The sequence below is a fragment of the Pleurodeles waltl genome, chromosome 4_1 (assembly GCF_031143425.1).
Source record: "Pleurodeles waltl isolate 20211129_DDA chromosome 4_1, aPleWal1.hap1.20221129, whole genome shotgun sequence".
NCBI classification, from domain to species: Eukaryota; Metazoa; Chordata; class Amphibia; order Caudata; family Salamandridae; genus Pleurodeles; species Pleurodeles waltl.
In genome coordinates this window covers 598,139,617-598,152,088 of record NC_090442.1, presented here as the reverse complement: position 1 = coordinate 598,152,088, position 12,472 = coordinate 598,139,617, and the positions used below count along the sequence as shown (strand labels likewise).

The 12,472-nt window shown below is 42.9% G+C and overlaps 1 protein-coding gene across 1 annotated transcript in view; it reads right to left on the bottom strand.

Moving 5' to 3' along the window:
- Window positions 1-12,472, bottom strand: part of STAB2 (stabilin 2) — an 805,158-nt gene that overhangs the window by 119,506 nt on the left and 673,180 nt on the right. The window contains 2 exon segments of the mRNA XM_069228991.1: window positions 3,044-3,148; window positions 11,916-12,065. Of these exon segments, the coding sequence (XP_069085092.1) occupies window positions 3,044-3,148; window positions 11,916-12,065 (255 nt within the window).

Genomic DNA, 12,472 nt, shown 5'->3' with positions numbered 1-12,472 from the left:
CTATTGGCCAGGAAGACTTCCCCTCCCAGAAGCAAGTGCCAGACATAAATGTGACACACCGGGACACCTTCTTCAGAAAAACATCTGGACCTGTGAAAGACCGAAGGAGGACTGCACCTGCTATTAGACTTATGGAGAGAGACCCCAAAGGCTGGACCTGCTCCCACTTGTACCTACAACAAAAAAAGGCCTTCAAGGATCAGTTGGCTGACCTCCTGTTAAGCTACAGGGCCACAAAAGCTGTAAGAAGATTAATTTTTCCAAGAGCATTGCTGACCAGTTCTAACTTGATTTGCCCAGGACTATGATGGTGGCTTCTGGGAGAGTGGGTCCTTACCCCCCAAGTGGTGCCCACAAGGCCCTGGAACACTGGTTGGTGTTAGAGTGTATTCCTTCAACCCTAACACTTGCACAAGTGGACACTTAGAAACATTCTAAGAACTTTTCTTCCACAGAGACAGCAGAGACCAGGACCGATGCCGAAGCTGCTCATGTTGAACTGCTGGTTGGTTTTTCCTCCTGAAATTATTTTGATTTCAAGAAACATTTCTAATTCTGAACGTAGAGGGACTTAATTGAGGCCATTGTTAAACACCATCCGACCGTTGAAGTGATCTTCCTGGGTACAGATTTCGGACTTCACCCTACTGGACCATTTTGGCTGTCAACATCTGCCACACCAAGTTCCCACTGGATCCGAGGCTCACACCAGGGACTCAGGCTTCACCTGGGCACTATGGTTAAACCCTTCTTTGTATCCAGCCTGCAGCTGGACCCTGTGACTACTCATTTAGGAGGGCTTTTCTCCAGAAAATCTTCTAAGTCAGAAGGTAAACACATTTCCCGTATGCTAATCCTGTCTTCTCTGTGTTATAGCTGCCAATGGTTAAGCTCAGGTTTAAATTATTGAGACCTAACTGAACCTGGTACAGACTTGCATCATTATTACTGTGAATACTCACATCATCCCCATCTAATAAACCACTTTCACATATCCATGTTGTGGCTACTCCTTTTTGGATCCCACCTCAACGATACCTGTTTTGGGAAGCATCACTTTACACAAATGCTGTGCCTGGACAGCAGTGTGAGAAGGAGACTTAAAAGAGAACCACCCCACATCTGTGTTGAAGTTTGAAAAAGTGGATCCACATCCCCGATCTGGAAAATGAGTATAAATATTGCATTCAACTGCTGTAATTTGTACCAGTTCCAAGTTCTTCTGGACCACAGCACTCAAAGAGAAACTGTAACCAGGGTTGGTGTCTATCTTACAGCAGTCCCCGAGATGAGTTATTATCACCAGAAGTCGCAACCGTTTGCTGGAAGGTCTGAGGCTATGCCTGAAGAAACTTAGAAGCCTGCCTACCTGATGAGGGAGAGAAGGAGTGTGCCTAGCCCTGCAGGAGGTCAAACTGTTCAGGAAGGAGAGGCCCAGTTTTTTTCCTGGCTTGAGGAATGCTCAGAGGAAGCTTACGAACTTAAGAGATGGATCCAGAAGTGAACAGTGCTGAGAATGTCTTCCATTGTGCAGTGTTTCAGAAGCTGAAACTAACAAGGTACCAAACCATGGTAAACTGACTTGACCTTGCCACCTGCCATTGGACAAGTGAGTGGTGTTCCCATCTCTGAGAGAAAGATCAAAACGGGAGGGCTAAAAAAAAAGCCTGGAGCCCACACTGTCCTGATGCCTCAGGAGGACTTAGCCAGGAGACCGTACAGCTAGTAGAAGCACAAGTTTGCAGCCGACCCGTGAGAACCTACGCTGCCAAGTACTGGTGCTAAAACAAGAACCTGCCTGAGCCAGTGCCACAGAAATCACTCTGCACACTGCAGCTGCTGGTGGAGAACTGCTCCAGAGGAGTGCTCCCCATATGGGCAGAAACACCCTAATCCACTGTCTAGATGGCCACTGAGTAACAACTGGTAACCATGTGGACTTGCTTTGCCTGGGGACGAGAGAGGCTAAAATGTGGGTTTGTGAAACCACTGTATTTACTTCAGGCTATCTGGAACAAAAGCCATCCTAAAACTTAGAACTGAGTTACCTACTGAATTCATGAGAACGTTGAGCAATCTGCACCCGCCTCCAATCCTTGCCTATACTCTAGCATAGAGGGGATGGTAACAGCAAGGTGCAGACCTCAGTGGGAGGGGAGGCATTTACCAGGAATGGAAGGAAAATGTAGTACCTCATGATCAGTGGCACAAACGATAACAATCAAATTCATTAAACTGTGTAGTATTGAGTTTTGCTGTGAGATAAAAAAATGACTTCCTAAAAGTATCCTGTAGAATTGTGTGCGCAAACAGGAAGGCAGGGATGCTATTACATTTCCAGTCCAGATCTGCTAACCTATCTTCAACCTTCCAAAATCAGTTGTTTAAAATAAAAGTTATTTTTTGGATGGAGTAGTATATGATGAGAAGCACTAGAAAAGGCTACATCTGGAATGCAGGTTGAGAAAGGCACAGTTGTGAACTGGGATTTCGCAGGGGATTTCCCAGTGTTATTTGGTTTTAATGTGAATAAAGTTGCTGTCCACTACCTACTAACAGTGCCAAGCAAAGTATTGTGAGGATGAGAAAAGACCATGCAGCCCTTGAAGATGAGGCAGTACTTATCCTATGTTTAAGACACCCTTCGCAATGCCTCCAACCAATAAAAGAGATTGGATGTTCAAATTCACTCTTTAAGTCAAGTGCCAAACTCTCCCCACCAGGATTCCACCATCCTCTGCAGCTGCCTCTGAATAGCTTGTCAGAACCCTATTGCTATGCCTGGCACAGCAAGGCAAAACCACAATTTGCTCAATATCAAGTCTTTGTGGTTTGGTGGAACTAAATAGGTCAATATATGAAGGCATGCACAAAGTTGCATTGCACTGCATGAGCCCATACAAATCCAGTGCGTGCTAATTACTACACTTTTAATTATTGATACTGTTTAAGATATAGGGGTTTTCTTGGCCAGGCTAGTTATATCCATAGTTTCTGAAATCAGCATTCATGTGATTTTATTAAATTCTAAGACTTCGGAGACCTAGTTTAGTTTCACAGTTGTTTCCTCCCCAGCCGCTGTCGCATGTGCAGTCACCCGAACCATTGATTCCCTCATCACACTGTCCATGATCTGTGCAGCTACATGCTGAAAAAAAACAGAAAGAACATGATCTTAATACTGGTGTTTTTAACAGATACAATGCAGCCAGAATATACATCATAACGTCATACCACCGTACCACACAGAGAAAGCCGAAGTATAAATACATACAACTTCCAACAGTTTCATGTTCCATCCCCAAGGAACAATCTACCATTGCGTTTTTAAAAAGTACTATATAAATCATTCACGAAGCCCTGAAAAAATCTATATAAATTATGCTGCTGACCTTCTGGAAATTGGGGAAAGCTGACACATACCGAGTAGACATGAATTATAAATTCCTGAACAATTATTAAAACTCATTAATAAAAAGGGATTGAATTGGACTTCCACGTTAGTAATATAAGAGCTCTGACCACAAGCACTGAGGGTTTTAAGGGTTAATCTAGGGCCATGCCCTGATAATAACTGGGAGGAACTTGGTGCATTATGTAATTACAAATTAGCTCCTAAATACTGAACAATTAAATCCCAAGAGTCACAAAGTTGCACATTATGAGGGACAAATTTGCGTGTTCTATTAATTCACATCTAAAGCACAGGCCCGACATTCCGGGGTATATAATAGGAATTGTGGGGTCCAGTAAAATCAACCCTCAGTGAGAACTGCCTTCTCTGCAAATTAGCACCTGGCAACACAGAGAAGTTAAATTAATTGATTTTGCCCTACACACAGACAGCACTAAGTCTTCATCTTTCTCCAAATTATTTGGGCCTTTTTGGAAAACATCGATCCATTTACTTTCAGTAAGATATTTTTCAAGTTGACTGGTCGCTTCGAAACTTGTGTTTCAATGATGCTGGCAATCAGCTCTCTTCTCCTGAACATCCTATTTGTATCAATTGCTTTTAACACTGCAAGCAAAATATTGAACAAACATTACAACCAATAATTATCTCCTGTAAGTACCATTTTGGGCCAAACCTGTCCCATATAATACTAAATCTGTCAGTTTTGAAAAGCCCCCGGCCCTACATTTAATAAAGTGATTCGTTCTATACTTCCACCCCATAAGATCATCCTATACTACACAGCGCATCTCATCCAGAGCGTGAACAAAATATGATAACATCCTCCACATCACGAGGGAACTCCATAAACTCCCCTTGACGGCCTGCACCATCTTCAAAACCAACTGGAATATTTACAGCACCCCAGCTTATCCTGCAGACAAGCACACCATTTCCGATGGTTCTCGGCACACCTGTACCCTGGGCACTATCATCCAGCATACTAATAAGTGAAAAAAAGATGTAAAACAAGATGGCAAGCTTTTACATCTTTGCCCCCAGGATCTGGAAAAACATTCCTGTATTCATCAAGAAAGCTCATTACTGCTCCAATTTAGGAAGCAGTTGAAGACACACCTCTTTAAAGGACACTACACCACGACTCAGCTACTGCTCCTATCACTCATTAATATTATGCTCGTCTTTGGCCCTATCGAGCAGTCTGCTGTCCTTTGGCTAGGTTCACGTTGTAGAAATAGCATACACATACAAACACACATAGGCCTGCACAAGATTAATAAACAAAATATTATGCTAAAATGAAACCTTTTCCTCAAATATTGAGAAAATAACCTTCTTGCCGTGGAATATCAATTTCTTAAAGTGCCTGGATTGTTCCTTCAGCTATGTCAGCTTGTTTTGACAGCTTTAAAATTCTCTGTTGGGTAACTGGACGTCGGTCCAGCAGTCCCAGTGAATGTTTTAGACAGTAAAACTAGATTTATTTCACCTGTCTCATGCATAAATGACCCGATAAATATTGAAAATTATAGACTATAAATAACTGGGTTTTGACGAGTAACCTCCCTAACAACGCGTCCTTAACAAAGCGGATGTTTCCCAGGCAAGACTAGCCAGGAGAGGACGCTGTGAGGTAAGTAGGGATGAGGGAGGGTGGGGGGTGGATTAAGGGATTGGGGTTGGTGGGGGGTTCGGTTTTTTGTTTTTTTTAGGGCTATGGGTGGGGGCGTCTGGCTATTATTTTGTTTTTAGGTGCAGGAGTGGGGGAGTTTGAGTATTTATCTTTATTTAGAGCTTAGGGTGTGGCTGGGTAGTTTATTTTTAAAGGGGTGGGGGACGGTTTAAGGAAGGGTGGGAGGAGGGAGGAGAGAAGTGGAGTTGGGGAAGGGTTGGTGTGTAGTTTTTAGCCGTGGGGGTGGATTTAGGGCTTAGGGTGGGTTCCTATTTACTTGAGTTTTTAAGGGCTGGGGTGGTGGGGTTGGGGTAATTTTTAGGGCGGGTGGGAGGGTCGGGGTAATTTAGATTTTAGGGGCGGGTTTGGGTTGGGATAGTTTTTTTAGGGTTTAGGGTGTGTGGGGGTCGGGTAGTTTACTTATGGGGGAAGGTTTTAGGGCTCAGGGCGGGTGTGGGGTGTTGGGGTAGTTTAGTTTTTTAGGGGCAGGGGTTTGGGGTGTCAGGGTAGTTTTTTTAGGTCGGGTGGTCGGGGTAGTTTAGTTTTTAGGTGTGAGGTCGAGATAGTTCTTTTTTAGGGATCAGGTTTGGTGGGGTTGTAGGGGTAGTTTAGTTTTATGAGGCAGGGGTGGGGGATCAGGTTAGTTTTTTTTTAGGGTTCAGGGCGGGTCGGGGTACTTTAGGTGTTAGGGGCAGGGATGGGGGATTGGGATCATTTGTTTTTTAGCCTCATAGTGGGTGGGTGATTGGGGTAGTCTAGGTATTAGGGGTGGGGGTAATTTTGGGCCTCAGGGTGGGTGGGGTTGCATGACAGACCTGCGCATGTTGTTTGGCATGCTGTTTCCACACATGCCTTTACTAGGCATGCTTTTACAATTAAATTCTTTGTAAAGGCATGCGTGGAAATGACGCAGTCCTGGTTACAACCGTGTTGTTAAAGCATGCGTTGTTCCGGCATGCGTGGTTCCATCATACAACCGTTTTTGACATCCATTTTTTAAGAGTAAAAGCATACACTAGTGACAGATTCGAGCCGTAACCAACATGTCACTGTAGTTTTATTTCTGCCCACTTCACTTGTTTCCCTCCGATAATCTCACACCATGGGCAGCTGTCATCTTGCCTTTTTTTATTCAACCAGCCAGTCTGCATGCACAGTTCCTCTCAGTTCACGTTTAGTTATCTCTTGAGAGTAACAATGCCACAGTGCTACAAAATGCATGTTTGATACTCCATCACAGATACCAAAGCACTGCAAATTTCCTTCCTACATACAGAATACCCCGGGAGCCTTCTGCAGGGTTCTGTGCACCGGAAATGATGTGCACGGAGTGACAATCTCTTTTCTGTGTGACATTTTCCTTCTCTCTGAACTATGTGCAGCACTTGAACACTGCGAATGTATGTAAAAGCCTGATTCTTAAATGCACTGAATGTATGTCAAACATCCTTTATGTCAACCTCCTCACAATTTACCCTGTTCCTTTTAGGTTGCCAACACACTTTCTTCTTTTTTATCGACGTATATAAATGTCTAAAAATCTCTCGAAAGATAAGGAAGTATGTAGAATGTGTATGTATTGTATATGACAACCCATTTATAAAAAGCCAAATATGTATATAAACAGTGTTTTGGAATCACGAAAATACACCTGGCTTGTAGGTGCAGTCTACAAAAACTGCTCTTCCCAATTAATTTACTTCCTGGTTTATCTTCACTCAGGGATTGCTGAGGGAGTGCGATTCCCGTCTAGACTCCAGAAATGGGGAAGTGCCCCTCCAGGCAAGGGTGAGGGCTCCCCCCCCAAAAAAAAAAATCAGTTTTTCTGCTAGCTAGATTGGCGACAGATGTGGGGTTTACCCCCAACCTGTCCTCCCATGGCCACTACCTATCATGGAAAAAGTAGGGCAAAGAAAAGAGTGGAGGCAGCCAACCCTAGCTTCTGGCCACGCCCCCTAACCTAAAAGGGGCAATAAAGTAATTCTGCCACCAAATGGGCCATATCGAGGGGTTTGCCCACAGATAGCTCACTGGATGCCAGAGATGCTTTTATAGAAATAATGGGGTGGCCGCCCTGACATCAGGCTGCACATGCACCCCTAAAGCCATAACAGTCTTTCTGTCCCACCGGGGACTATCAAGCAAGAGGAAATTTCAATTCTTGTGGATGTAGTTTTTACATACCAACCCGCAGACTGGGGGTAAATCGTAATTTCCTCTCAATTGCCATGCTAAATGGCTGCACTAATCAGTCACAGGGTCCCCCGGCCACCAAGAAAATATACTAAACCAGACATTCCTGAAAACTAAACATGCAGTTGAGTCCAGAGTGGTGTGACTTATGCACTTTCCTCACATTTCTAGGTGAAGACCATATTGACTTGGCATGGTTTGATCCATTCCTGTTTCGGGCACAAGGCCCACCCACACAAGTGAGGTAGCTTTTTCTTTGGGGGAAGCTGAGTGATAGGAATTTTGTGGATTTGCGCTGATTCCTGAACCTTTCCTCGTAGAAATGTGAGGAAAACGCATTTTTTTAGCAAAAGTTGAGATTTACAGCAAAGGTAGTGGGGTCCACTGCCCTGGATGTCTAGTGTTCAGAAATGTCTGGGTTTTCATAGGTTTCTCCGAGTTTGGCTGCCCACAGGTCCAAAAGCCACAGATTCCCACGTGATAAAAAAGGAAAGATTTTGACTTGGAAAATTTGATTGTTGAATTTTGGGACCTGACGTGTAATAGGCGCTAGGCTCACCCCTATAAAAATGGTGCCATGTTTATCGGGAGAAGTGTAGGAATTGGAATTTTGTGGATCCCCACATATTACAAAACTTTTTCTCCCAGAAGTTTGAGGAAAATGAATGTTTTTAGCCAAGTCTTAAGATTTTCATAGCATTGTGTATAAGAAAATGTAGTGGGATCCATGCAAGCCAGGGAACCCTGGACGCCCCCTATGTCAGTGTTTCAGAAATGTTTATGGTTGGTAGATTTCACTAGGTCATGGCTGATTATGGGCCCAAATTCTGCGGCTACCCATGTCGCCAAAAGAGTGTTGATTTATGAATAAGATGTCTTCATATTCCATTTTCGGGGCCTTTCCTGTTGCAAGCATTAGGCCCACCAACACAAGGGTACCATTTTTTATCACAGAAAAGTAGGGCATTTGTTATTGCAAGTTGGCTTTAGTTCCATTTTTGGCTTTCAAATATAGGTCAGTGGGCATGAAAGAAAACATTGTGCAAAATGCCCTCTAAATCGCATAATACTATAGGTAACCCCAAATTCAGAGGTGCAACCATAACCATTGAGTCTAGACTCAGTATCTTGGGCATATGTTCATATTTCATTCATTAGATTTTACCATATGTATTGCTGCATAGTCAGTACACAATGAATTTTTTTATAGGCAGCAGGTCAGGTGTTGGCTCCAGGTTTCACGTTTTTGGACAACCAACAAACGCTACGTATCCCTGTAAACAGAAGGGTCTGATGGATATAACAGTATGTCACTTTTGTAAATGGTAATATGACTTATTAAAATCTTTGTCACTAATTTATATTTCTCTAATAAGATGTATTGCTTTTTAATTTCAATAATAGGTTTTTGTGGGAAAACCATAGGAAATCTACACAAATTATCCCTTGCTAAATTCACATATTGTATAGTTTTCAGAAATGTATAGATTTCCGGTTTCCTCCATGGGTTTCATACTTATTTTCACCACAAATTCCACGTACACTGAGACTACAAAAATAGGAAAATTGGAGTGCCAGTTAATCAAATGCAAAACGTGAGGTGACTTTTTTATAATTATGTTTGTTCTGGAGAACTGGGAGGATTACAATCTTAGCACAGCAAGGCCATTTTCAGCCAAAACGATTATGCTTTCTTGCACAGCACTTTTTTCAATTTTTCCAAAATTTTGTTATATGTTTTCTAATTTCTAGGTTCCCTCCAGGGGAATTTACAAACAATGGCTACCCTTAGAATCCCCAAGATGAGGGAAAAAAGGACAGTAATGTGGCCTGGATGCCTTTTGTGTGAAAAAATTACTAATACTTAAACACAAACTAATCCAAACATCCAAAAAAGGATTAAACACCATTGGACCATGTCCTTTCTGCAAGGTCACTGTGAAATGTTTTGCCTTTTACCCTCCACTTTTTCTTGAATTCATTTTTGTTGGCCTTAGGACTCTGTGCACTTTATCCCTGCTAACTAGTGCTAAAGTGTTTGTGCTCTCTCCTTTAAACTTGGTTTGATTGGCTCTTCTTATGTCCAATTGGCATATTTAATTTACCAGTAAATCCCCTGCAGTGTGGTATATCATATACCCAGGGCCTGTAAATTAAATGCTACCAGTGGGCCAGCAGCACTGATTGTGCCACTCACTTAAATAGCCTTTTAAACATGTCACAGGCTTGCCACTGCAGCTTGTGTGTGCAGTTTTTAAACTGCCATGTTGACTTGGCATTTGAACCCCCTTGCTAAGCTTTAAACTCCCCTTTTACTACATATATGTCAACCCTAAGGTAGGCTCTAGGTAGCCCACAGAGTAGGGTGCTGAGTATTGGCGGTGAAAAACACCTAAATATGTTTTTCACTACTGGGAGGCCTACCCCTCCCATAGGATAACATTGGGGACTCTTTATCATAATTAATAACCTGTAATTCCTAATTTGAAACAGGTAGACCTATCATGTGGGGCACCTATGAAACTGTAATGGTAAACCCCCTTTAATGGTTAAGTCGGATTTCTCTTTTCAATTTAGAAAATGGCTCATTTACAAAGCTGGCATTTTCCTACCCTTAGCCCTTTGTGCCTGCAGCCTGTCTTGGGTGACATGACTGGGGGTACCTAACAGAGTTTGTGAATTCCTCCCAGTCAGTCTCACAGTAGAGGGATTACATGTGCCTCAAATGTCCATCTGCGGGCAGGATGAGGGCAGAGTTGAGCACAGGCCCACTTATAACTGAATAGTCGGTGCTCTGCCTTCACACAAAGGGCCTAACGACCCAGTATTGTCACTGCACCCAGCTTGGAGCCAGGGCAGGAGAGTCAGGAAATTCCATGCACTTCAAAGAAACTTCCCAGAAGCTTCTCCCGCCACCCAAAATGACAACACCAGGGTATAAAAATAAGACATTCAGACCCACTCTTCAGTTCACTACTAAACCTGCAGAAGGATTCTCAGAGGACTGCCTGCTGCTGTGGCCAGACTGATGCTGCACCTGGAAGGACTGCTTTGCTGCCTGGAGCCTGCCTTGAATCCTCAGGGGCCAGCCCTGCTGTTGAGCCTTGCATCTTCACCTGCAACCAGGACTGACAGAAGTTTGCTGGCCTCCTGTAACATAAATGCTCCCACTATCTTGAACCCGCACCTGGACCCAGCCTGAGTGAGTCACAAAGCCCCAAGAGGTATCCCACTAGTCCTGGACCTTTGGTTGTGGTGCAAAAGGTTCCCAGATGGCCAAAAACCATAACTGAGGATTTAAAATAAATTTGGCTTCGAAGTGCTCGGAGAACCAGAAAAAGAACAGGGCCCAACCTGCTTGCCTATCCACATGAAGTGCATCACCGGTTGGATTGACTTTACGCTTTCTAGTGCTACGTTCTTCTCGGCAGCAGAAAATCCTATACACGGGTCCTTTGGCAAAGGGTATCTGACCTCGTGGAACTGTCTTTGGTTACAGCCCTCTGCCTAGTCTCGCTGGAAGTCCGAACTTAGAAATCTTCACTGTGGGATCAACCAAAGGCATCTGACAATGAAATTTCATCCTCTGACACATCTTGCAGCCTTGCCCCTTTGAACTTTACCTTCTCAGACACATTTCCTCAGAATGTCTTCTAAGTCTGAAGTTAAGTACTGACAGGCCTAATCCACTTATATCTGAACCACTTGCCATTGCGGTCAGCCATATTTTTTTACTTTGACCTGGTCTCACCCAATAGATGTCTGCAGTTGGCACTTTGATGTTTTAGGCAATATATTTTACTAAACACTTAAAAAATTCATAATTCTGGTTATACTGTTTGTATTATTGTCATTTTGGTGTCAAACAATGTATTTAAGTGTGCTCTATTTCTCTAAATTGGTGTGGGTTTTTTCTTCTGTTGTGCTTTCATTTTATTACTGTTTGGGTGCTGCGGAAAAACTTTACACATTGCCTCTAAGTTAGGCCTGACTGCTTTTTGTGCCAAGATGCCCAGGATCAATTACAGGTTAATTTATTGACTTTTTGTGGTTCACCCGGCACAGGACTGTGGCTTGACCATGGCTTACACTCTCCCAAGTACCAAGGAGGGAACACCCTAACAGTCTAGTGGTTAACAGAAACCCCATTTCAAAATTGAATAAAGCATTGCAGAGATAGGCCTTTTAGAGTCAAGACCTATTGGTTTTTAAGAAAATAGTGTCAAGACATCCATTTGTTTATTTCGCTGAAATGAGGAAGGACTAACATATCCATGTTTTTACTTCATGAAGGAGCTTTAACTCAGCAAAAGCACAAAAGCTCCTCATCCCCTCAACGAACTCATCACTGTAGGGACAACTGTAGTAACTCTTTAAAGATAGGCCAGTGAACATATGTGTTTCTCTTGCAAATTTTTGTATAACTATTGGTACGTGTAATGTAGAACTTTTTTTTGCTGAAACAGGACATTTCACAGCTATTGATAAATTTTGCTAGAAATCTCTAATTGGTAACTATGCATATTATGCCACTGCCACATAATCTCAAAATTCAAGAGGCCTAGATTGTAAAAAGAGTTACAACTACTAATCTCATCATGCTTTTTGCAACAGAGATAAAGGCAAACTTACATTTACACTCTGGCCCAAATCTTCCGAGCAGACACAGCTCACAAGACGTGCCATTGAATCCTCTATTACATGTGCATTCTCCGGTTCTAGTGACTCCATCGTCGCACACACCACGGCTATTACAAGGGGACTCTGGTCCTCCTGGACAAGCTACAACACAAAAATATGTTCAGCAAATTCATAGCATTCAGTTTACTGTCAGCAGTCAGTGAAGCATACCACATTTTATTGAGTGCATCTGGTTAGCGGTATTATTTTCCTTCAGCTGTTAAAAGTGTGATAACTGTTTTGAACTGATAACCCAGGACATTGGAGTCCTTAATCTATTTGGGCATTTTCACCCAGAACCTAGTGGGCAATACTAATCTGAAGTTTTAAAAGGGCACAAATCACACCCATATTTGGCTACTTGAGTGCTGGATCGGTGTTTCCTGAAGAGGAAGAGAGCAGTAATGCACACTTAAATTACATTTGGTGGGTTAGCAAAAGTGTCCTTCCAAATTCTAACTCAGGATAAGTGGATGCATCTTCTATTTTTTGTACAGTTTGGTGTATCA